We start from the raw sequence: 25,435 nt of genomic DNA, 5'->3' as shown, positions 1-25,435 counted from the left end.
TCTTCCCATTTGGACTGTAGAACTTGTTGTGAAGTCTGTAGCAAACAATAAATAAATGAATAAATAACATAAAAATCCTCTGTTCAACACCAAGTGTATACTTGTAAGTGAAATCTATTCAGTTCAGTACAGGGTACTCAAATTGTGCATGCTAATTCCTGAAAGTCTCTCACTTGGCTGCATGCCATCTCCAGTTTCATTGGCTCAAAGGATCAGCCAATGAGACTAAAGGTGACAGGCAGTGCAGGAAATAAGACCTGGAGAGAAAAAAATAGAGAGTGTCTTTTTAAGTGTGTGTGTGTGTGTGTGTGTGTGTGTGTGTGTGTGTGTGTGTGTGTGTGTGTGTGCGTTAAATTAATATATATATATATATATATATATTTTTTTTTTTAACTAATGCTGTCTGGCGAGGCATCACAATTAGCACTGGGATCTAGGCAGCTGCATAGGTGACCATGTGCTGGATCCGGCCCTGCCTGCATTAATCCCAATATTTACTAACCTTTAAAGCCAAAGCAAGTAGCATGACAAGTCAGATCATGGTCAAATGGGACCCTAGACAGGTCCTAGATGGGCCTCCCAGCCATAAAAATATCCTATTACTTTGCTGTCTCCTAAATTACCATAAAACACTGTTCAAACATATCAGTTTGCATATTATTTTCTTCCTTACTTTTAAAATAATCACAGTGACTTGGATTTCATTTAAAACTTGGAGTTCAAATTTTACATCAGAACACTGATAGCCATTTGCTAAACAAAACAGAATATTCTCACACTGAGAACATACTTAGTATGAGCTACAGTACATTTCTCTTCCTTTGAAACTCACATTCATTTAAATTACATCTGGTAACTCATTAAACTATAAAAGACCTGCTGGGATTCATAGTCAAATAGCATATAATGAAACACTAATTAGTGGCTATGTGAAGAGTACAAGAATTCAAATGACAAACATATAGCACATTTGCTAACTAATAATCAGGAAAGCATACAATAAGCCTTCCACCAGCAATCCCCAACTCAGATATGTCAGATCACCATACTCATGCCACAAGAGTGCAGGAAAAAAAACATTCTCCATGTAGAATGGCTGGTTTGGAGTCCAAGTGTAAGAAGACCACACAATCTAGATACAATAGCCCTAGAACTATCAGATACAATGTAATACAGTCCAATTAACTACTTAAAGCAGTAGTAGACAGTACATTTTTATGCAAAGTGCTGAAATAAACAGCAAATAACTTAAGAAACTGTTAAAATACAGTTACAGTTAACAAGAGAAGTGCAACAAAATACTTATTTTCATCTTTTGCGTAATGGATTGCTCCAGGTGAAAGCAAATTCTCAGCACATCACCAAATGATGAGCAGCTATGAGTAGTTATTCATGCCCTGATACTTTTTAACTTCTTTTTTTTTTTTTGTCAATCACTGAGGATTACAGAATTAGAGTTTCATACCTCTTGTTGTCCAGAAAAGAGTCACTTCACATTAGGGCCTATCAACCTCTAGTATTACTTTTTCTTTCAACTACTAACACCTCCTAATTTCAAACTATTTCCTGCCCTGTCTCTCAGTACCTCACGGCTTTCCCCCATGATGTAAATCTGAAATATTATCATGTGATTTTCAAATTCTGCATTTCTATTAATTGATGATATAGCTATTAACTGTTACTGTATAGTTTTTGTTATATATTGCTACTTTATGTTCTGTTTTTGTTATGTTCGGCTTACTCCCTCTCTGTCCTCTTTTTTGTGAATTATTTCACCTGGACAGTACAAATGGTCATTTGGATCAGTGTACCAACCCGGTAAACAAATGTAAAATAAAATAAAATGCATGTCCTTGCATCACTTGCTGTTCTGTTAACATTTTAGGTGAAGTATTGTTGTCTGGCATGTAAAGCTCTGAGCTATTAACAAATTGCTTCCTATAGTGAAAAACACAGGGTTTGAATCCTTCCACTTCCATTTGCCTACTATGTGAACTTGGCACCATACCTCTCAACTGTACAGATTTTCACAGAATGTCCAGATTTTTTGCCTCATATTTTTGGTCCAATTTTCATAAAATTCTGGTTTACTGGCAAATTAGTGGCGAATCATTAAAGACTGAAGTTAGAAAATAATAACAGACACTTGAGTTTCAGACTTCCTACCCTTCTGAAAATTCACGATAATGCAAAACCTGTTATTCAATTAACTTTTTAAGATTGTAAGAGCAATATTTAAAAATTGTCCCTATTTTGGGCCTTTGTCCCACTTTTATTTATTGCTTTGTCTAGAGTTCTTGGTCTAAAAGGTTGAGAGGTATGACTTGAGCAAGTGACCTAGACTAGGCTGCTTAATGATCTACTGGACTGCATACCTGTCAATATATAACTTTTTAATCATATAAGAGAAATATTTGAAATCTATTTCTTCTTTGTCTCTGATTTTTGAGCTAAGAAGCTGAGAGGGCAGAAGGGAGATCCAATAGGTCGCTCTGTATGGTTTTGAGTCTGACCCCAGTGAGATGAGATATATTCCTGCATCATTATTTATTAATGTATTCATTCATTTGCTCTCAAGCAAATATTTGAGATATACAGTCAAACAGGTGGTTGCAATTGATAGTCGTGTGTGTGTGTGTGTGTGTGTGTGTGTGTGTGTGTGTGTGTGTGTGTGTGTGTGTAAATACTTAGTTCTTGCATACTGTAGTAGTTAGGGTGTAAAGGAAGGAACTGATTGTAGTAAACAGGACTGTCATATGAGCCATGTTCTTTGGGTATGATATCTGATGTTCCTTTTTTTATTGTTGACGGTTTGTTTAATTATTTGTTGTGAAAAGAATGGACAGCATAACGTGTATGTATTTAATGTTAATATTTTAAGTATGAATACATTTTTAGTTTAGTTGTTTTTTTATTTTCTTTTTTTTTCTGTTACTTTTTTTTTTGCAGGCATGAGGATATGAAATGCAGTTTTTGTTGGGCTACAACAGCTTGTCTAGTCATTGGTGCAGATGAGTAATGCTAAGAAATATTAATAAATTGCTACCCATAATGTAAGGTTTGTTTCCAACAGCCTTCTTTTGCCTACTGTGTGACTCTGGCCAAGTCACTTCATCGGCAGAGCTTCTAGACAGTGGGCTATCTCAGTACGTTGGCAAATTTGTTTTGAATTCCTGCATCCTTCACAAAGCATATAGTGAAGCACTAATTAGCTGTTGTTGACAAGGAGTTGCAGATCTCTTGTAGTTTATTGCATTGCCAGATGCATTCTCAATAAATATGACAGCAAATGTGAGTTTTAAGGGAGGAAAATGTCAAGGGAAGAGAATTTACTGATTATGCTAAGTATGTTTTTAATTCATAGGTGTGTACTAGGCTAATGGCCCTGGAGCCTTTACAAGCCTAGCTCATAGAAGTGCCCTGGCATCGTGCTGCCCGAAGTTAGTTCACAGTGCCTCTATCAAGTAGAGCCACTGGAGTGATCCCCGGGGTGAACTTTCTATTTCCCATCCACTCATCAAGTTTTTTCCTGAAGAGGGCCAGTGAGGAGCTCTACTTGACATGTATGGGAAGTCTATTCCAGAGCATGGGCAGTCTTTGGTTTATGAACCTGTCCCTCCAGCATGTTCTGCTGATTTTGGTAAAGAGGTTGAGGTCTCTGGAGCATGTGGTGTGGAGGGATTTCTTTAGATGTAGCATTTCTAGCAGAGCTGAGTCAGAAATGGCTTTATAAGTCAAGCAGAGATCACCTCTTAGTAGATGATATGAGACAGAGAATAGCTGGAGTTTTTTTAGTCTGCCCATGTAGGGCATGTGTTTAAAGCCTAGGATCCTCTTTGTGGGGTACTTTTGTGGCCTTTCCAGCTGTTGCGTGTGTTTAGTGAGGTACGTGCCAAATAGGGCATTATACTCGATGATTGCCCTAATGAGGGAAGAGTAGAGAGAGATGATGACCTCTTTCTTCCTGGATGCAAAACTCTTGGTAATGAGATATGCCACACAGAAGGACTTTCTGACCACAGTGGCAATGTGGTGGTCAAAGGAGAGGTGGCTGTCATCCTATGTCCCCAGATCTCTTATAGCGCCTTCATTGTTCAGTGGGCTCCCATCGATGTGGTAATTAGTGGGAACTGAGTTTTCCCAAAGGGGATGACGATGCATTTTTTGGCATTAAGCTTAAGGCCATGGTTTCAACACCAGCCATTGGTCTCAGTGAGGCCTTTCTGTAGAATGTCTACATCACTTGGGAAGTTAATAATGGCTCCCAGCTTGCAGTCATCTGCAAACTTGGTCAGCCAGAGTCCCTCTGTGTTGGCCTGGACTTCTGAGAAGCAGATGCCAAACAGGAGAGGACTCAGGACCGATCTCTGTGGGACTCAACTCATGACTGGTCGGCAGTCTGACTTGCAGTCAGCTATTTTCACACTGTGGGTTCTATCTGTGAGCCAATTTGCAACCTACCTAGTGATATAGGGGTTGATGTCTAGTTTGGTGAGTTTATCAATAATTCCTGAGTGTGGAATGGTATCAAAGGTCTTGACCAGATTGAGGTAGGCTGTATGAACTGCCTTGCCCTCATTCACAGCTCTGGTGACTGACTCAAAGAAGTCAACCAGGTTGAGCAGGCATGCTCTACCTTTCACAAAACCAAACTGAGTATGATTTAGAGTTTGGAGATTCCCTATGTCCTTGTTAATTAGGTCCATGATGATGCACTCCATAGCCTTACATATCAGACTCATCAGATTAATGGGGCAATAATTCCCAGAGTCTGTAGTCGCTCCCCTTTTATGGAGAGGAATGACTGTGGCAGTGCACCATTCGGTAGGGACAAAGCCTGAGGTGAGGCTGTGATTGAACATGGCACACAGATGTGGTGCCAGTTCACTTTGTTGTGCATGTAGAACACATCCAGGGATATTGTTGAGTCCCATGGAAGCTGTATTCGTGGCCTTGGACAATGCAGCTTTAACCTGTGCTGCAGTAATGTTGGGTACCTGGCATTCCTCTGGTATTGTGATTGGTCCTTTGGGGGGAGAGAGGGGTAAAGTTGGCACTGAATCTGTTGGCCAGTATGTTGGCCATATCTGTTGGCTCAGTATAGGAGGTACCATTGTGTAGTACCTCATAGCAAACCTGGGTATTGCCATGGAGATTCTTGATATAACTATAGAAGACTTTGTGGTTGTTTTTAGTTTTAATGTTTAATGTTTTGTATAGCAAGTGACCATCAGTCCCATAATCAGGAAATCTGCACAAAGCCAAAAATAATGGTGGGGGGGGGGGGCTCTTTGAAACTTTGAAAGCTGTTAGAAAAACAGAATTTGTATTAGCATGTATTTTCTGAAGGATATGAAGTCTGAAACTCAAATGTACCTCATTATTTAGTGAACTTAATCCTCAGTGATTTGTCAGAAAAACATACATTTTATGAGAAACAGACCAAAAACATCAGGGAACAAATTTGGACAGTTGAGAGGTATGATCAGTGCTTTTGCTGTAAAATTCGAAACAAAAGTTTTTAATTAAATTTGAATAACTGATCAATGTAACAATAAAGAAGAAGAAAATAGTATGCATACTGACAGATTTGAACAATATTATATGGTAAATTGGGGCATATCTCACAACCTCTTAGTACAAGAAATTTGGGCAAAGCCACAAATAATGGGGGAACAAGGGCCCAGAATTAGGAACAGATTTTAATTATTGCTCTCATAAATTTAGAAAGTTGCAAGAATAGCATACATTTTCTGAAGGATATGAAGACTGCATACTCAAACGTTTGCCATTATTTAGTGACTTCAGTCTTCAGTGGTTTGCCCAAAAACACACATTTTATGAGGAACAGAGCAAAAATATGAGACAAAAATTTGGACTTTCTATTACGATTTAGTCACTTGAGATGTATGATTTGGAGAGACACAGCCAAGGGACTGTCCTTTACCCTGCCTAGGGCACCATTTGACCATGACTGTATCTTAATGTAGCAGTAGAAATGTGTATTCTAAACATGTCAAAACTATCTTAGATTCTTAATGTTGTGGCAGTTAGTATATTTGCTGAAACGACTCTTCTTCTTCTTCTTTTGGCTTTTCCCGGTTAGGGGTCGCCACAGCGGATCATCTGTCCGCTCATGATTGGCAGTAGAGTTTTACAGTGTCGAGTTGCCAGCCCGGCGTCCAACCTTCCACAGAAGGCACACACTCACACCTAGGGCGAATTTAGAGTGTCCAATCCACCTACTGCATGTCTTTGGGAGGAAACCGGAGCACCCGGAGGAAACCCACGCAACCACGAGGAGGACATGCAGACTCCGACACAGAAGGCACCCCAGCCGAGGATCGAGCCGGAGAACCTCTTGCTGTGAGGCAGCAACGCTAACCGCTGCACCACCGTGGCTGCCCATATTTGCTGAAATGACTATACTAAGGTAAGGGGCATAAAAATCAAAATTAGGTGATAAGAGAAGGAAATCTGACAAATAACTCTTGGTATACTATTTCTTCTGATGGGTACATTATATTTTCCTGAATTTTTTTGTTTCTTCAAATCCACAATAACATTTATACTGAATACATAAATTGTGTGCGTATTTTACTATAGAATACAAGTGCTATCGGGAAGGCAGCCCCGTTATTTTGTTATTTACTGACGACTCAGAATTGTTGTACTTTACTGATGTTCAACATAGAGTTAACTGGATTGGTACAGGAACTCAGGATGAATTAACCTGACAAGCAGTCACAAAGATTGATTGCTTGACACAGTACTTCTCAACTCTCCAGATTTTCACAAAATTTCCAGATTTTTGCCTCATATTTTTGGTCTATTCCACACATTTGTGGTTTTCTGGATTTTTTTGGCAAATCACTGAGGACTGAGTTCACTAAATAATGGCAGACATTAGAAATTCAGACTTCATATCCTTTAGAAAATGCATGGTAACCCAAGACTTTCTAAGTTTATGAAAGCAATGTTTAAAATGTATCCCTATTTTTGGGGCACTGTACCGCATTATTTTTGGCTTTGTCCAGATGTTTTTATGCTAAGAGGTTGAGAGCTATAAGACCCCGATTTCCTGATTGTCGAGAAAATTACTTGACAAGGGCAATCCAAACACCAACACCGCAGGTACAGACACAAGCCCACCCAAGTTGCAAAATATGTATGCGCCGCGGGTCTATGCTCATATACTACAACTCCCAGCGACATCGCCCACTCCACCGCTCCCACCCTCGGCGCGTCCGGAGGTCTCGTGACCGCGTTGGACTCCCTATGTTTTCGTCAAAGATGGCGGACGAAGAGATAGATGGTGTCCGCTCCTCTCATAGGAACGGCAGTAGTGGAGGAAACGGTGGTGTTTCTATCTTAACAACTGTGTCAGGTCCAAGAGTCGTGCAAATTGTAAAATCTGAATCTGGTTATGGTTTTAATGTGCGGGGCCAGGTGAGCGAAGGAGGCCAGTTGAGGAGTATTAACGGTGAGCTGTATGCGCCGTTGCAGCATGTTAGCGCTGTGTTGCCGGGGGGAGCAGCTGACAGAGCCGGCGTCAAAAAGGGGGACCGCATTCTGGAGGTGTAAGTGAAATTTGACCTCTTCTGTCTTTCTCGTTGCAACCTGTCTTCTCTGAATTGTGTATTCTGTTAACAATGCTGCTTTTCCCTTCACTTGACTTAAGATGCCTAGAATTAAGTAACCAGTGGTTACAGTAAACTTTTATCGATCAGCTGTCTTATAAAGCTATTTATTGGCAACCATTAGCTAAATAAAACAATACTTCCGTTTATAAAAAGGCTTATGTGTGAGTCTTATGGGTTGCACTTGTCAGCGTTAAGTGTTAAAATCTTTTGCTGTCTATAAAGACGTGTCAGTATTTTAGTTTAAATAACTCCCTTAATTGTAATACGTTGTAGATTATTTTTTACTTGTTTATAGCTTTACATATGCAAGTTGTGGCTGTGAAATTGGACATCTAGTGATTAAAAGTTGAGTTTGAAGTTGGAAGCAGGTCTTTAGCAGGTGAATGTCAGGAGTGACGCTCCCAACCGTAAAGCCCCACTCGTTAAAAGTATTAGAAAAAAAGTTCGAGGTAGAACACTACGTAGATTCGATTACAAGACTTTGTTACACATTGCTTTTTCATACGCTGTAGTGTATGTATGTGTAAATTAGTGGTCTGAGCATACAGTATCTATACAGAGGTTTCTTTCCATTGAGTCTTGTGATTTTTTTTTTTCAATACCACAGTGGACTAGTTTAGGTGAAAGTCATTGCTGTAAAGTTGAAGAGGAAGCTTTGTAAAGAATGTACGCAAATAGTCTTGTTTTAACAGTGTAAAGTGGAACAGATGCAAAATATTCAAAAACTTTTATGATTTTAAGTAAATGCTAATTAAAACATATATGGCTATACATATCCCACATTTTCAAAATTTGTAATACTAGATGACAGTTGTAGTATGGGTTATAGTGAAACCATTTTGACCATAATATTTATAAGTATGTGTAGAAAGCTGATTACTAACCAGAGGATAAAGGTGCTTAAAATAGAGTTTACGACTTGCTGCTATTTGGACAATGTATTCTGCCCTCTGTTTAGAAAGGGTGGGTTCCATTGTTTTTCCCCATCCCGAGACATACATGGGGAAAATCCCAGATATATGGTAGAGTACACAGGCAGCAGCAAACATATTTATCTGTCCTTACATGTTTGCTTCATTGTTTCTTGTAGATGTCCATATAAAAGATAGCAACTGATGTGGGGCATCCTACCACTTTCATTGGTGATGGTCCTTCTCCGAGAAGCTTAACTGTTTGTTTGTTTTCCGGGTTGTTATTCCATTTGTCACACTGCCAGCCCAGCTATCAGGAATTTTGTAAATTCTATGTAATTTGTGAATATTGATATGATTTGTACAGAAGTGTGAGTAAAGTAATGAGCTAAAATGTAACCACAGCATGCCCTGTTGGAATAGAGCACTAATGTACCTGCACTATTGTGACTGTTTAGATGTATATGTTTAATGGAAACCGGAGCACAGGAGGTTAGCTTGAAAAATTCAAATAAAATAGTTGAAATTAAATTGCTTTTTATAATTACTGAGCCATAAACAAAATGTTATTTCTCAGTTTCAGTGCAGTAGCAGATGCAATGTCTAGAGATGGATGTTTTTTTTTTTTTTTGTATCGTCTCAAGAGAAGTAATTACTACTAGGATTGAGATGTAGAAGTGTTTTGTTTTATTTTAACTTTCACAGGGAGATTCTAAATTCTGTTAGTCCTGACAATGGGGATTTAGCTTGGGAACTAAAGTCAGGTGACAAAAGGTGATGTCATCCAAGCTAATCCAGCAGTGATATTTGATATTAATTTAAGAACTCTGAGAGAGACTGTGCATTTTGTATTTTGTCTTTGACCTGGAAACATCCACCCACATCTGCACTTGCCTTGCTGTAAGTAGGTTTTTAGGGCATAGTAACTCTTACATTCAGATAGAAATATAGTAAAGTGTAGCTCAGATGTTTTATTTATTAATTTGAGACTGTCCTGCAATGTTGTTTTAAATATTTCCTCGGTTTTTTGAACTTTGATATAACTGATTACTTGCTGAGTATTGTCTTGTTCTTTTATTTATTATTAAATATATTTAAACCTTTTAATTATGGCCAGTCTGTTTAGAGACATTTAAGCTCTGAGAGTACTTGCATATCTATTTGGTGACACTGTACAGGGCACTCCTAAATAGCCTTGCTCTTGATCTTGATCAGACTACCATTTGGATTAATAGTAACATTACATAGTAAGATTAGACACCCTTTGTTAAGGGCCTTAAAGTAGCTGATAAGAGTTGGCTGGTGGCAGTGAAACTACCTTATAATCTGGGCAGAAGGGGGCATAGCTAGTAAACCTGTGTCGGCCTTTCCCAGGTGTGTGTGTAATAAATCAAATCTCAAGGAGTGTGGGTTTCAGCTACTTGGGGAGGGACATGAAGCACTGGTTGGACAGAGAGGGTACTGGAGATCTTGCGTTGGCCACTCAGCTGAGATCTTCAACCCTGTAGCTGTACCAGTGGGGAGCCTTAGAGGGAGAAATCAGCCCCAGACTGACTGATCTTTCTGTGCTGTTAAAGGAAATTGCACTTTACTGTGTGTGTACTTGTCATCCTCCCATTGTGTAGGTTTCACACTGTTGCCAGTGGTGAGGATTGAGGCTCTTTGAATACTGGGCCAGTGCAGGGGCATCACACCATTTTATATAGCTTAATCCTGAGTGAGTTATTTTTCCTGGTGATATACATTATTGTGAGGTTAAATTCAGTTGAGTGTTCTGCCATTTCACACTGAACTGATCGAAGGAAGAGGACACTGAGGAACTCAGAGCTATAATATATAACATTAAGTATCTTGTTTTTTGTTTTTGTTCTTTATTTCTTTATTTATAGCACTTTGTGTACTGTGTATTTTTCTAGCTAGTTTCACTGTGTCTGAGGTATTAACTGGAAATTGTCCACTTTTATTAAGCATCTGTTGGGTTGTTTGTTTCTGAAAACTTATTGCAGTTAAACTCTTTTTTCTAGAGGCTCCTTTAGCTGTTTAAAACTTTCATTTAAAGGCTCACTGCTGCTTTTCAGCTGTGAGAAACATTTCTGCAGTTTGTTTCCCACCTTTATAGTTGGTGGCTTTGCAGTTGCCCGCCCCTAGTGTAATTTTGATCTGGGACCCTCCTCCCAGTCTAGTGTCATTACTTCATTCTACCCAGTACAGGGAGAACATTTGAGAAGGCCAATCAGCTTAGTTTCTGCTACTCCTTTCTCTCTTTCCACTTAATCTGCTTTTACTGTATTTGTGTTTCTTCCTACTTTATTTTGCTTTTGCGTCATCTTAAAAGTACTCAATTGTATTTATTACAGCTTGGTATAACTAATTCTAGGTCTTTTAGTTTAAGCACTTGGGCTTCAGACCAATTGTTTTACATTAAGAAGGTTTGTGGTCTGCACTGTAATGGCAGAACAGGTAGCTTACATCCTTCTAAGTTGGGAACTGCTGATTGAGGGCTCAGTGTCTGTTATTCTAAAAGTGTATTAGTTCTGGTTTAAGCACTTGGGCTTCAGGACAGTTATTTTGCATTAAGAAGGTTCGTGGTCTGCACTCTTGTGGGAGGAGAGGCTGGACTCTGCCCTTCTGTCCTGGGAATTTCTGGTTAAAGGCTTATAGTGCCTGCATATTTGAACTGTTTCTTACTGAAATTGGTACACCTTGTTTGCTGTAGCATAGACTAGATCTAGGCCTGCTGAATCTAGCTTTGTTTGTTTGCTTGTTATTTCCCTGAAATGCTAATTCCACCTAAAACACGGCTTTTCAGCTCTTCTGTGGATCCCTAGTGATATCTGCATTGCTTACTGTACTTATTTCCTTGTTTCACTTTTAAGAAAGTTACTGTTTGCCGTTTTTGCATTTGTTACCTGGCACTTGCTCGCTAAAGCAATTATATAACTCAGCACTAAGAAATTAAAAGCACTACACCCCCACAAGCTCCCCTTGAGTACCTTGTTCCCCATTGGCTCTTTTTTTTTTTTTCAATTATAAAGGAATTCCCAATACTATTCTAGCATGTCCAAAGGTCAGTTGTCAATCTCCTCTCCGGTCCAGCTGGTGAATCTGGGAATCTTGAGGCAATGTTACAACTGCCTCATGTACACAGACAACCCTCTCCCCCTCCCAACAAATTCCAACACATGTGAGAGATGCAACCATATAGCCAAACTGGAGGCTAAGCTCTCTCAACTCGGTACTGGCGTAACCAGTCAGGAGGAGAAGGAAACCACACTCACTACAATTCCAGTCTCACATAGACCTACCACGACAGCAAACCAAACACATAAACACACAACAACATACTCGGAGGCTCTAAATAAAAATCTGCCTAAGCAGCAGAGACCTCCAAAGCAGACACCCAAGCAACTGCTACCCCAAAACAAAACACGTGCAACACCTAGCTCACAAAGCCAGTGTGCAGAACAGTGTCAGCCCTTAAGGCTAAACAACACACCTGATACACTTGTAATAGGTGACTCTATCGTCAGGCACACTGACGTCCCGCTCACCAGGCTGAACAAGGAGAAGGTCACGGTGAGCTGCCTGTCGGGCGCTAGGATCCGCCACATAACACAAGCACTCAGGTCACTCCAAGGCAAGTACAAATATGACTGTCATTGTCCATGCTGGTGTGAATGACCTGAGACATACCTCCCTGGACTACATGAAAAGAGACATAGAGGAGCTCTCTGAGCATGTAGCCCAGGCTGGTATGACCCTGACCTTGAGTAGCATCTTACCCTCACCAAGAATGATGCCACAATATGAAGACAAGATGATCAATTTCAACAATTGGCTTAAGTATTGGTGTCATTCAAAGGGGATCCAATGCCTGTCAGCCTGGGATGACATGCTCGACAAACCACGATGCTTCGCTAGGGACGGCTTGCACCTGTCACCCCTGGGCTTTCGGATATTGGCAAAGGCTGTTACTACCCCCATAGTGCCTTTTTTAGGCAAGACTCAAAAGACAAACCCACCTCCATAGGTATCACAAGGGATAAGAAACTAAGAGTAATGCTACTCAATGCCAGAAGTCTAAACCTCAAGATGCACGCACTCGAAATTCTCCTTAGCATGGAGAACATCGATATCTGTGCAGTAACAGAAACCTGGTTCAAGGCTCCCGATAGCACCCCAGCACTACCAGGTTATACCTCATACCATGCTTTTTGGCCCCAAAACTTGGACTGAACCACAAAAGGAGGGGGAGTATCAATATTCGTCAAATATACCACACCTCCAGGTTGGTAGCACAGCATGAAGCATCAGAGACAATCCATGTGCAACTAACAGTGGGTAAAACTGCCTTCCAGTTTATAGCCTGCTACAGACCACCCTCCCAAACCCAGGGACCCCACTCTGCCTTCCTGAGAACACTGGAAAATATGAAGGTCTCTCCAAACACCATTATATTGGGCGACTTCAGCTACCCAAACATAGACTGGGAGCATTACTCTAGCTCCAACACCCTAGCCCAAAGGTTCCTAGAATTTATAAACTCAAATGCTATGGAACAACTTGTTACTACTCCCACAAGAGGGGAAAACTTACTGGACCTAATCATCACCAACATGGGGACTCTATACTCCAGACCAGAAGTGTATTCCTCACTGGTAAGATCAGACCATAAACTAATCTCACTGGATATTCACATACTGACTCCACCCCCTGCCCAGAAAACCACAGTGAAAAACTTCTCTGAAGCAAATTTCACACTCCTCAAAACCGAGGTGGAATCCTTCAAAGCCCCCGGGCCTGTGGAAAATACGTCCCAGACCGCAGAATCCTTTATAAATACATTCTATGAACACCTTCAGGAATTTATGGATCATGCAATCCCAAATAAAACCAAGACCCAATCCTCCAAAGGCAGACGTCCTGTCTGGTGGACCCCAGCCATAAACAAACTATATACAATAGAAGGAGGAAGCTACTACATGATAGAGCAAAATCCCAAAAAGGGAAGGCATCTCTGATCAGTATTGGCAAAAAACTATGGGCACTCATAAAATCGTCCAAGACCAGCTTCGAGAGAAAAATTGCACAGGACATCACAAGGCTTTCTTTAGTTATGTTAGGAACCTGGGTGGGAATTCCCAGATATGCTCAGAATTGGTCCAAAATGACAAAAAATACACCGAACCCACAGACATTGCCAACATCCTAGCTGACCGGTTCAGCGCAAACTTCTCCCCCCCCCACCAAAAGGGCAAATATCTATCCCAGCAGAGTGCTGCCCCCCTGACATCTCAGATGCTCAGGTAAGAGCCACCCTCTCCAAAGCAAAAAACACAGCATCAATGGGACCAGACTGTGTCCCGGGCTGCGTCCTACATGAACTCCAAGAAGAGCTAAACCCAAACTTAAAACTACTGTTCAATCTCAGCCTTACTACAGGATATGTACCCAAAGAGTGGCGTACAGCAACAGTGGTCCCTCTCCACAAAGGTGGTGCCTCAACGGATCCTGGAAACTATCTCCCCATAAGCCTGACTAGCTTGGTCTGCAAAGCTATGGAAAGGATCATCATGGACCTTATAAATAAAGATATTGGGGACCTACAGACACTGGATCCTACCCAGTTCGGCTTTAAGGGCAGATCCTGCCTCTTAAAGCTGGTCGATTTCTTTGAAACAGTCAGCAAGGCCGTTGACTAGGGGAAGGTGGTCCACACAGCCTACCTGGACCTCGCAAAAGCCTTCGATACAATACCCCACTCGGGCATTATAGATAAGCTCACCAGCTTAAATATAAACCCCTATGTCACTAGATGGGTTGCAAACTGGCTCAAGGACAGAACCCACATAGTTAGAATTGCTGGAGCCATGTCAGACTCCAAACCAGTTACAAGTGGCATCCTACAAGGCTCAGTCCTGGGACCTCTCTTGTTCGGTATATATTTCTCGGAGGTACAGGCCAACATGGAAGGACTGTGGCTGACTAAGTTCGCAGATGACTGCAAACTGGGCGCCATAATCGACTCTCCAGCTGACACAAGCATCCTCCAAAAGGGCCTCATAGAAACAGACAACTGGTGCCAGAGCCATGGCCTCAAGCTAAACGCCAAAAAGTGTATAGTCATCCCCTTTGGCAAAAACAAAGTGCCCACAAATTACCACATAGGTGGTAATCCATTAAGTATGGAAGAAGTAATTAGGGACCTGGGGACCCAAGTTGATAGCAATCTCTCATTTGACAACCACATGGCCAAAGTGGTTAGAAAAGCAATTTTATATAGCCCACCTAATCATGAAGGGATTCACATCTAGATCAGGGGAGGTGGTCATGCATCTTTACTCATCCCTCATCAGGCCCATAATTGAGTACAATGCCCCTTTTGGGATGTACCTTACCAGACACCTGCAGCAACTGGAAAGACCCCAAAAGTACCTCACCAAGAGGATCAAAGGGCTCAAACAGATGCCATATGCTGCCTGGTTAAAGAAACTCCAGCTCTACTCAGTGGCATACCGCCTGCTCAGAGGCGATCTGTGCCTGACGTATAAAGCCATGTCCAACCCGGAATTAATGGACATGCACCTCAGAAAATCCAAATCCCATCGAGCTACGCGCTCGAGAGACTTGAACCTCAGCACTGAAATAAATAGGACATGCTGGAGGGACAGATTCATAACCCAAAGGCTCCCTTCACTCTGGAATAAAATCCCAGTCCAGGTTAGGCAAAGTCCCTCATTGACTCTCTTCAAGAGGAATCTTGATGAGTGGATGGGAGATCGTAGGTTTACCCTGGATATCACTTCTGTGTCACTGTTAGACAGAGGCACAGTATACTAACCTCGAAAAAGGGCATAGCAAAATTAATTTAAAATGGGTGGCGAAAGGCAAACACACTCTGGCTAGGCTTATGCCCTAGGGCAGATAGCTTAGTATGAACCTATGAACAGCATTTTCTTTCCTTTTTATTTAAACAATTGTGTAAGCTTCTAGGCCTCATCAGTAGAATGACTGCAGTTTTTACAACATTCTAAAGTTTGAGCTAATCTGTCAAATGGCAACATTGGTTGTACTTGTTTTTTTTGCTCTTGGATGTTCTATTTGAATTTGATTTGACTGGGTGGGCATTGTTGAGGTAAGGCACTTTTTGTGTGTGTTTTAATTACATTTGAAGTCTGTTTAGATCCAAAGTGGAATGAATATCCTTTCCAGGGTCGAATTGCGAAGAGGGACTCTAACTGCATGTAGTGTATGTTATTTGAAGAATTAATGCATGTTGTAATCCAGCAGAAGTAATAGCGGGACTAACAGTTTAGGTAGAATAGGTAAATATGCAAAGTTACAATGTAACAGTAATAGTTGTTTTAAAACATTTCTTATTTCACATGAGTAAATGCCTCATTTGAATCAACCTAGTTAAATAGCTTCTTGGATTGGAAGGGTATAGCCAGTAGTAGCTAAACTTATGTCTGTTGCAGCAGAAGTATGCCAGTTTTTCTAACTACTGTAGATGGTATTGGCAGGTCAGTTTTCAGAAATTTTCATTGAATTAATTTTATGTTTGCCGAGTAATTGATTTTTGTCTGTTGTATACTTGGTGTTGCACTTTTTCTTTAAGTTACTCTTATTATTTGATCTGTACTAGGAGGTGGAAAAAGGTTGGGCATTTCAAAGTTTGCAAAATTGAAAAGGCATTTGATTTGTTTCCATTAAATCCTTGTGCATATTGAAGCCATTCTACTGCAGCTTTAGGTATGCAAATGACCCAGTAGTACCTGTTGGAGGAAACTGTAAAAGAATAGTATAAGATCACATCTAAACTTTCAGTATTACATTTTTTTCAGGGGCAGTCGATAGCAACACTGAGAAAAAAATGAGGCTTGTAATACAACTATAAATACATTGCACATTGAAATACTTGTGGTTAGAGCAGTAGGGTAATGTGACTTTTGCAGGCAGTAGTTACTGTGCCTGCATTAACCTTGCCTTAAATGATTGCATTTGTGAAGCAGGGAGAGCACCAAAGTTTTTAAGTTCACATTTCAGAGTTTGCCTTTGTCATGCACCTTGAGTGGCAGATGATGAATAGAGGGTCTTTAGTTACTGAAATTATTTGACTTTGGACTGTAAGTAACGTCAAAAAAAGTTGGGGAAAATTACTTGAACTGGTTGGCCCAATAGGTAATTTGTGATATTGAGGTTCATGTTGTAGCTTTAGTCATGCAGATTTTAGTCTGTTTGTCATGCACTTGAAAGTGGTATATACAGTGTGACTGAGGAATGGAAGCCTTTTGTTACTGTATTTCTTTGACTTTGTAGGGACAATACATAGTGTCCAAAACATTTCTGAAAGACTTTACGTGAACTGATTAGTCTAACGTTATTGAGGCCGATATTGTAGCTTGAGCCATACAGGTTTAATTACCTTATTTCCAATGGTTTACTATCAAAATCGTGAATCTCTCTGTCTCTCTGTCTCTCTGTCTCTCTGTCTCTCTGTCTCTCTGTCTCTCTGTCTCTCTGTCTCTCTGTCTCTCATGGAAGACTTTAAGTAGGTCAGTATGTTGAATGTCATGTTGATTATTCAAATTTGTCATTATTCGATATACTATTTCCCCAGCACCTTTTACAACAGTAAGTTAAGTTCTGGTTGTCAACAGTACAAACATACTGCACAACACTGAACTTCACGTTTTTACAGGTGGGCAAGCTCCTCTGCAAATTATATACTCCAACTCTGAGATTGCACTGCAGTGGGGAAAAGGGTAAATTTCCCGATCTGCACTTTACCGAGATCTCTAGTAGTAAAGTCGACCATTTATTCATTTAACATTTGTTAACCGAGAAAATCCAACTTGGAACATAGCTATTTGTCAGCGGAGGCATGTAGTGATTGCACGGTGCATTTGCTAAACTGGAGACTCACAAATCGAGATCCTGTGTTTGTCAGACCTTCATTCATTGTTTTGAAGGTTAACCATTTCCAAGCATTATTTAATCACTCCCCCTTGATCTTCATAGTATCTCAATGATAGGTGGAGTGTTGGTTTTGTAATGCACATCTCAGTCGCTTGACGTGACTGTTTTATATTTGTTTTTTTTGAGTTTATCCATTGTTTAATGATGTACAATTATACACTTGGCTAATGTTATGGACAGTCTGCATGCTTAATTGAATTGAAAGCACTCGTTTAAGTCATGTTAACGAATGCTATAACTTTTGTTACTGTAATGTAGAATTAGTATTGTATTACGGGTGTAGGTATTTTCTCATACTGTTAAGCACTGTACCAAAACACTCAGTTCACTTCAGTATTTTGAGTTTTTGTTAAACTGTAGTTGATTTTATAAAACTGTTTGCTCAACTACTGAATTTAACATTTCCATTCCTTCTACTGTCACTCATTTGTTATGTTTACAATTTTTTGCTGTTTTGTGTAGTTTTATTAGCAGATCTGTGTTGGGTCAGTCCATTTACCAAGTCCTCAAACAGTAATCAAGTTATGCAAATTGATGGCAGCAAGCATCATATAATGATAGAATTGTGATATGAGAACCAGTAGAAAATTCATCACCTTATGGGTCAGTGCTTCAAGTCTAAAGTATTTCTGAAGGAATGTTGGAAGAAGGGAATTGCATATGTGAGGGCAGGCAATAAAACACTTGAAAGCAAGTTGTTAGACATGGCAGGAAGGTGAGGTGATGGAAACAAGTCTTTGTCTCACATGGCCATTGTACATTTAGGCCTTAAGTAATGAAACCAAAATACTTGGTGTAACGTCTAGTAAGTTTTTAACAAGTTACCCATGTCATGTCTTTTTCGATCTCTAGAGAGCAGCTTTTATTAGTTTTGCGACCTAATGTGGAGAAGTCCAAGGGGATTTACTAGGAAGGCTTTACTTATCAGTCTGTCTCTAATGCTTAGAAGTTGATGGCCTTGCATATCAAGGCTGTTCATGAGAGGGGGAGTAAATACAGTTTTGCCCCAGAGTAAATAATTGCACAGTTAGTGTGTCTGTGGCTCAGAAGGGAGCTGGTCCCAGCACTGAAATGTGGGTCACACCTGTCTTTAATTGATTGATCAAAAGAAGCACTAGAATACTCCATTAATTTGCTTATTGCTGATAGTTTAACCCGTGAAACTAGACTGCTTTTTAAATTTTTTTTCTGTTTCTTTAACTTAATATTTCAGTTATTTGCAGGAACTTTTGCTTGTGCATTATTTTAGCTTTTTGGCTGAAAGACTTGCATTGAGGTATGCGTTTGGCACTTTTCAGGACAGACTGGTAGAGACAAGTGTTCTTTGAAAAAAAAACTGCTGCTCATAGTCTAGTTCAGAAACGCACATAGTTGGTCTTTTTGTTCAGCTCTCCAGTAGCATCACAAAACTTGTAAGCTGTTCAGATTTAAATCCTCAAGTGTCTTAACTTGGTACTGTTGCACTGCGACTCATTTACTTGTAGCGTTTACTAAGCGGATCTTATTTCTGACCACTTGAAAACTTGGTTGTGATAATCACTTGGAGTCTTAATAACCTTTTTTAAAATCCAAACTGTAGAATTAAAGATTCCCAGCAGTACTCTTTGTCACATTATTGTGTTAGTAGAATTAGTTTTTATTTTCAGATTTGAATCCTGACTTTTTTTTGTTCGAAACAGACAGGGGTGAAATTAAACTAATTATAGATTATTTTTCTTTGGATATAGTAATACACAGCAAGGTGACATTATCTAATTTTGTACACCTAAAAGGCTGGTGGTAAGGAGGTGTATGTTGTAGCGTACCTGAAAGTAAGTTGGATGATACTTGTTGCAACTTCTCTCTTCCTCTTGTCCCATTTCCATGTTGTCTAGTTGCCTGTTCAATCTTCCCTGAGAAGTAATGTTTCTCATATCGGCCCTGATCCTCCATACCTATTTATTCGTTAATTTCTTTTCTTTGTCATATATTTTGTATGATAGTGTGCCACTAATGTAGTATAGGTGGCTCACCCAGAAATACCCTCACCTTTGATCTAGGGAATATCATAAGGTTGGGGGATCTATCTGCACTACTTTGGGAGTTTTGTTTTTCTTATACTAACACCTGTAGTGTAACTTAAAAGTTGTACTGCTTTCCTGGGGTACCCACATTTGGATGAGACATTTAAACTGAGATGCCGTGTTCTTAAATCGGTGAGAGTTCTTGTGGTTGCTAAAGATCCCTTACTGGAAAAAAGATTGGGATGTAATTTATTAACTCCATTATAACAAATAAGCATTTTCTTTAACAGTATTCCTAGCTCAAGGAGATAATTGACACCTCTGGTGGAAAAATTATTAGGTATTTATCACAAATACCCACCTTGCATTTCTCGACACAAAGTAATCCTAGATTTGATTTTAATTCTTTGTATTTAACTTACCAAATCTTCAACATTTCCACTTCTGTTGTGAATAAATTGTTTTTCTTTGGGTAACATGGCTTCCTCTTTTTTTATGCATCTCCTAGAAACTGTTAGAACTTTAATAAAATGTATCTTTTAGTTATGTACTCACCATAACTTCAGATGTTTGGGATCCATCTCGCCTACATTCTGACTGATGGGTTCGGAGCCGATCCCTCGGCTCCGACTCGGCACGCTTATGCCAAAGAGCGAAGTCTCTTATTGGCTGAGCTTACTATATCCCAGGATGCACCACTACCAGTCCTCCAGATCTAGTTTGTCCGCATACATGCACACATGCAAGCACTGCTTATATAACATCGTCAGAAGAAACAAGATAAAACAGTAGAACTCAAAACCGTTCAATCTCTTCTGATCTCCAAGGCCGGGGGAAGGAGGGTGGGTATTAGGAATGTAGTAGATGGATCCCAAACATCTGAAGTTATGGTGAGTACATAACTAAAAGATGTTATGTGATCCTATCTCGCCTACATTCTGACTGATGGGACAGCGTCCCTAGCACCTGAATCCTGGGTGGCTCACTGGAAAACACTCCTGAGTACCGTGGAACCAAATGATGCTCGCCCTTTAGATGCCACATCCAATTTATAGTGGGAAATGAAAGTGTGCGGATTGGACCAAGTAGCCCAGCACAAATCTCAGAAATAGCGAGCTTGGAATGAAAAGCTATAGAAGTAGCCATAGCTCTGGTAGAGTGAGCTTTGATAGATGTTGTAAGTTGCTTATTCAAGAGGAATAAGCCTGAGTTATACAATCTCTAATCCATTTGGAGATAGTAGCTTTTGTGATGGTTTTACCCAATTTATTGTCTGAGAAGGACACAAACAACTGGTCTGATTTACGAATTTGCTGAGTCCTGTCTAGATAGAAGCGCAATTGCCTGTGAACATCCAATTTATGGAGAGTGAATTCTGCTTCATTGGAGAATTTTGGAAAGAAAACTGGTAGCTCTAGAGATTGTTGGAGACAGAGATTAGAACAGACCTTTGGGACAAAAGATGGATTAGGCCTAAGTGATACTCTATCCTTGTGAAAATCAAATGCGGTGGTTTGATAGATAGGGCTTGAAGCTCTGAAACTCTTCTTGCAGAGGTAATTGCAACTAAGAAGGCAGTTTTCCAAGACAGATATTTTAATTCACATGTAGCAGCCGGTTCGAAAGGGGAAGATGTTAATGCACGGAGCACCAAATCAAGATCCCACGGAGGCGCTGGATGAAAAACTGGGGTCTTAACAGCCCGCACCTTTAATGAAAGTTTTGCATAATCTGTTGCTCATCAACGGAGGATCCATGGATTTGTGAAATTTAGAGATAGCTGCTAGTTGGACTTTAATAGTAGAGACAGAAGATCCTTGATTAAACAAGGATGTTAAAAATTTCAAAACCTCTGGGATCGGGGCAGTGATAGGGTCTAAGCCCCTGAGTTGAGCCCAGATAGCAAACCTCTTCCACTTACTGAGGTACAATTTCTTAGTGGTGGGTTTGTGGGCTGAAGATAAAATGTGAATAACTTCCGGGTCTAAGGTGTGATTTCTGACTAAAGTCGGAAGTGGAGGAGCCAAGCTGTCAACTTCAAAGTGTGAAGGGACTGGTGTTGTCGTCCCGACTGATGAATTAGCAGATCCGGAGTTAGATCTAAAGCCCAAGGATCGTCCACCGCATGTTTCTTCAGGTAGGGAAACCATACCTGACGAGGCCAGTGCGGAGCAATTAGTATCATTGTGGACCCCAATTGAGAAGCTTTCTGAATGACTTTGGGGAGAAGTGGAATCGGAGGAAAGGCATAAAGTAGCCCTGTTGGCCAAGGTTGTGCTAGAGCATCCATAGCTGCTTCCCCCTGATGTGGAGTCAAGGAGAAGAACCTTTTGCACTTTGTGTTTTGTGGTGTTGCAAACAGGTCGCAGCACGGCGTCCCCCATCTTCTGAAAACCTGAGCTGCTACTGTTTCGTTCAGGGACCACTCGTGAGGAGAGAGAATTGTCCTGCTTAATCTGTCTGCCAATATATTGTATTTTCCCGGAATGTGGGTCGCTACCAAGAAACGGCTGGTAGCTACAGCCCATTCCCACACCCTCATGGCCTCTCTGCAAAGGGGGTAAGATCTGGTCCCTCCTTGTTTGTTTAGATACCAGACCACCGACATGTTGTCTGTGTGGATAGCGATAATGCCCTGAGGGAGAAACTTGTGTAAGGCCTGTAGAGACAGAAGTACAGCCCTCATCTCCAATACATTGATGTGGAGAAAAGTTTCGCCTGGAAGCCAGGAACCCTGAACTAACCTGCCCAGACAATGCCCCCCCCCACCCTGTCTGGGAGGCATCCGTCGTCAGGGTGACCACTGGAGGGAATAACAAAAGGACTTCCCTGATTCAGATTGGATGTCTGAAGCCACCAGCGAAGGTCCCGTTTGCACGTCTCTGTAATCATAATGGGGTGATTGAGGGGAAGATCCTGAAAGGACCATTGAGTCGATAATAGCCACTGAAGAATCCTCATGTGCAATCTTGCCAGAGGAACTAGAAGAACCGTGGCAGACATCGAACCTAAAAGTTGTAGGACCATCCTGGCTGGGGCCTTGGATCTTGAAAGCAGGGCTTGAACTTGGCCTTGTAAAGTTTGGATCCTTTCGGTAGGAAGAAAAACGCGCATCAATTTTGAGTCTATCTCTGCTCCTATGAACCTTATGCTGAGAGGGCAGCAAGACAGACTTTGACCAATTGAATGTAATTCCCAGGGTAGCACCCAGGGAAAAGGTGGCTTTGAGGTTGTCCATTAGTAGATGACTGGTGGTGGCAGTCAGGAGCCAGTCGTCCAGATAGGGAAACACTTGGAATCCAAGACTCCTCAGGTGAGCAGTCACTACTGCCAAACACTTGGTGAACACCCTGGGCGCTGTGGTGAGACCAAAGGGCAGAGCACAAAATTGGAAATGACTGTCTCCCAGGCTGAAGCGCAGATACTTCCTGGACGCCCGATGTATCGGTATGTGATAATAGGCGTCCTTGAGATCTATGGAGCACATCCAAACATCCTTCTCCAATAATGGGAGAATGGATTGTAACGTGACCATTCGGAATTTGGATTTCGTGACGGATTGGTTTAGTCTGCTGAGATCCAATATTGGTCTCAGGTCCCCTGTCTTTTGGCACTAAAAAGAACCTTGAGTAATTTCCGATCTGGTCTGTGGGGACCGGTTGGATGACTCCTTTTTCTAGCAGCTTTAACGCTTCTGCGGCTGCAATTTCCCTTTGACTGGGTGGTGGGTCCGGGATTTTTTTGGACGGTGGGGTGAGTGTGTGAAGGGAATGGTGTAACCTCCGGCAATAATCCGAAGCACCCATCTGTCCTGAGTGATTGACTCCCAGGCTTTTAGGTGCTTGGCAAAACGGCACCCGACTGGCTCCGGAGCAGCACAGCCAGGCAATCCCTCATGAAGTGTGGGAGGCTGAAGAGCCACGAAAGGACTCGCGGTCTCCAGTGTTGCGGGGGCCTCTGCCGCCTCTGGGACGGCGTCTCCCAGAAAAATTTCCCCATCCTCTGCCTCTGGAAGGGGAATCTTCCTGCTGTTGATGGAAAAACTTACGTGATTTGCAGAACCACATCTTCCCTCCTCCTTTAGCCTTGGGATAAGGCCGAAAGGGAGTGGAATAACGTGCACCTACGGCAGATAAAGTTTTTCCTTCTTGCTCACAGCGGGTAAGAGTGTCTTTAACCTTAGGTCCAAACAAAGAGGACCCATCAAAGGGAGCGTCGCGAAGGAAGACTTGAAGGCCTCCATAAAATGACACAACGGAGCCAGGCTTGTCTCCTCAGAGCCACGCCTGTGCCTGCCGCTCTACCCGCCTTCGGCCGCATATGAAATGAGCCTCATGGACGAGTTAGAAATTGAAGCAAGGATAGCCAACTGAGAGCTAACCGACTGGGCTAGCTGCTCAGGTAGGTTACCCGAGAGGGAATCTGACAGCTCCTTGACCAGATCCCTCTGAAGCCTGGTAAAATGTGCCAAATAATTCAGGGACCTTAAAGTAAAGGCCGCTGAAGTCAGGGTACGCTTCCGCATCTGTCCATGCTCCTAGACTCCTTATTAGGAGGATGGACGGACGTTGAAGCCTCTGCCACGTCCTGTTGTGTAGCAGATGCCACCACCATGGCATCTACAGCCACGCCTTTAGTCAGGAACTCCTTCTCGGGTGGGGCAGACAAAAATTTGTTAGGACGAGAAGGGACTGGTTCCACGGTATCTGGATGTTCCCACGCCTCCGACAAACTAAATCCAGGAGCTCGTCGAAGGGCGGAGACACCCAGGAGGCGGAGGGCTGAGCCCCAAAGGCCTTGAGAAGCACTGACTCATCAGCAGAGGGGGGTTTGGATATCCAGCCGCCTCGTTGTTTGAGGATCTCTAAGATGTCTGCAAATGAGGCATCATCTGAGGACGACTTCGGGGACCCCTCCGCATCATCAAGATCAGTGTCCGATGTAATAGACTCGGGGAGTCCACGTGCTTCCTCTTGCACGATCTCTTCCTTGGGGCTCCTCTGAAGACAACTTGAAGAACCCTCAGGAGGAGGGGAACCCCAGTGGGGTAACCTCAGGCCCAGGGGCTCCGCTGCCTAAGGACAGGGGAACTGCCAAAGACCCAGTCTCCACGCCCAGGGAAGGTGCCGGTAAAGCCGGAGAGATGGCCGAAGAAGACTTGGCCAAGGCACTCCTCATAGCTCTGAAAGCCGGACCCCCAGAATCCTGGGAGTGTCCGGTCCCCGGAGCCATGATAGCAGACTGAAGTCCCGCAGCCGAAGCACTGAGAGGGAGGCTCGGAACCGACAGCATAGGTCCCGAAACATCACCCCCAGGTCCAGCCGAAGAAGTCCGTGTACCAAACTCGGACCCGAAGGCCGGGGTTGGAGTAAGGGTCGGAGCCGACCCTAAGACCTCTACCGGCTCCAACAGCACCTGCTCCGACGGAGCCGAAGCGGTCGGAGGAGGAATGGCAATGACATGGGCATGGGTCATCGGCTCCGAAACCAACTGGGTCGGAGCCGAAACAAATTTTTGAAAGACTGGGGACTGGAACAGTCTTTGGAGTACCCTGTCTATGTCCGAATCTGACATCCTCGATGACCTAGAGGATACTGAACGGATTCGAAATGGCCTCTCCAACGGCCCCAAGGGGCTAGGGGACCGGCTCCGAGGCGACTCGATGACTATCGGCGCCGAAGGAATACCCAAACTAGTTTCCATCGGTGCCAAGGAGGACTTCGGCGCCGAGGAGGAAGTGTCTGAGCGGACAACCTTCATCGGCTCCGGAACCAGTGGAGCCGACGAAGATGACCCGCCTCTCGATGCCCCAGCCATCGGCTCCGAAGCCAGAGGAGTCGAGACTGGTGGCATCGAGGCAGACCGTTCCGACCTCGGCTCCGAAGTCCTTGGAGCCGAA

The 25,435-nt window shown here is 42.2% G+C and overlaps 1 protein-coding gene across 1 annotated transcript in view; it reads left to right on the top strand.

Moving 5' to 3' along the window:
- The first annotated feature begins 7,240 nt into the window (after positions 1-7,240).
- Positions 7,241-25,435, top strand: part of SNX27 (sorting nexin 27) — a 2,194,393-nt gene continuing 2,176,198 nt past the window's right edge. Inside the window, exon 1 of the mRNA XM_044079208.1 lies at positions 7,241-7,580. Within this exon, the coding sequence (XP_043935143.1) occupies positions 7,279-7,580 (302 nt within the window). The 5' untranslated portion in view covers positions 7,241-7,278. The remainder of the gene's footprint in view (positions 7,581-25,435) is intronic.

The sequence above is a fragment of the Protopterus annectens genome, chromosome 8.part0, assembly GCF_019279795.1.
Source record: "Protopterus annectens isolate FY-2018-M chromosome 8.part0, PAN1.0, whole genome shotgun sequence".
In the NCBI taxonomy this organism is placed as follows: domain Eukaryota; kingdom Metazoa; phylum Chordata; order Ceratodontiformes; family Protopteridae; genus Protopterus; species Protopterus annectens.
The sequence above is the reverse complement of the archived record's forward strand: the minus strand, read 5'-3'. Positions and strand labels throughout refer to the sequence as shown.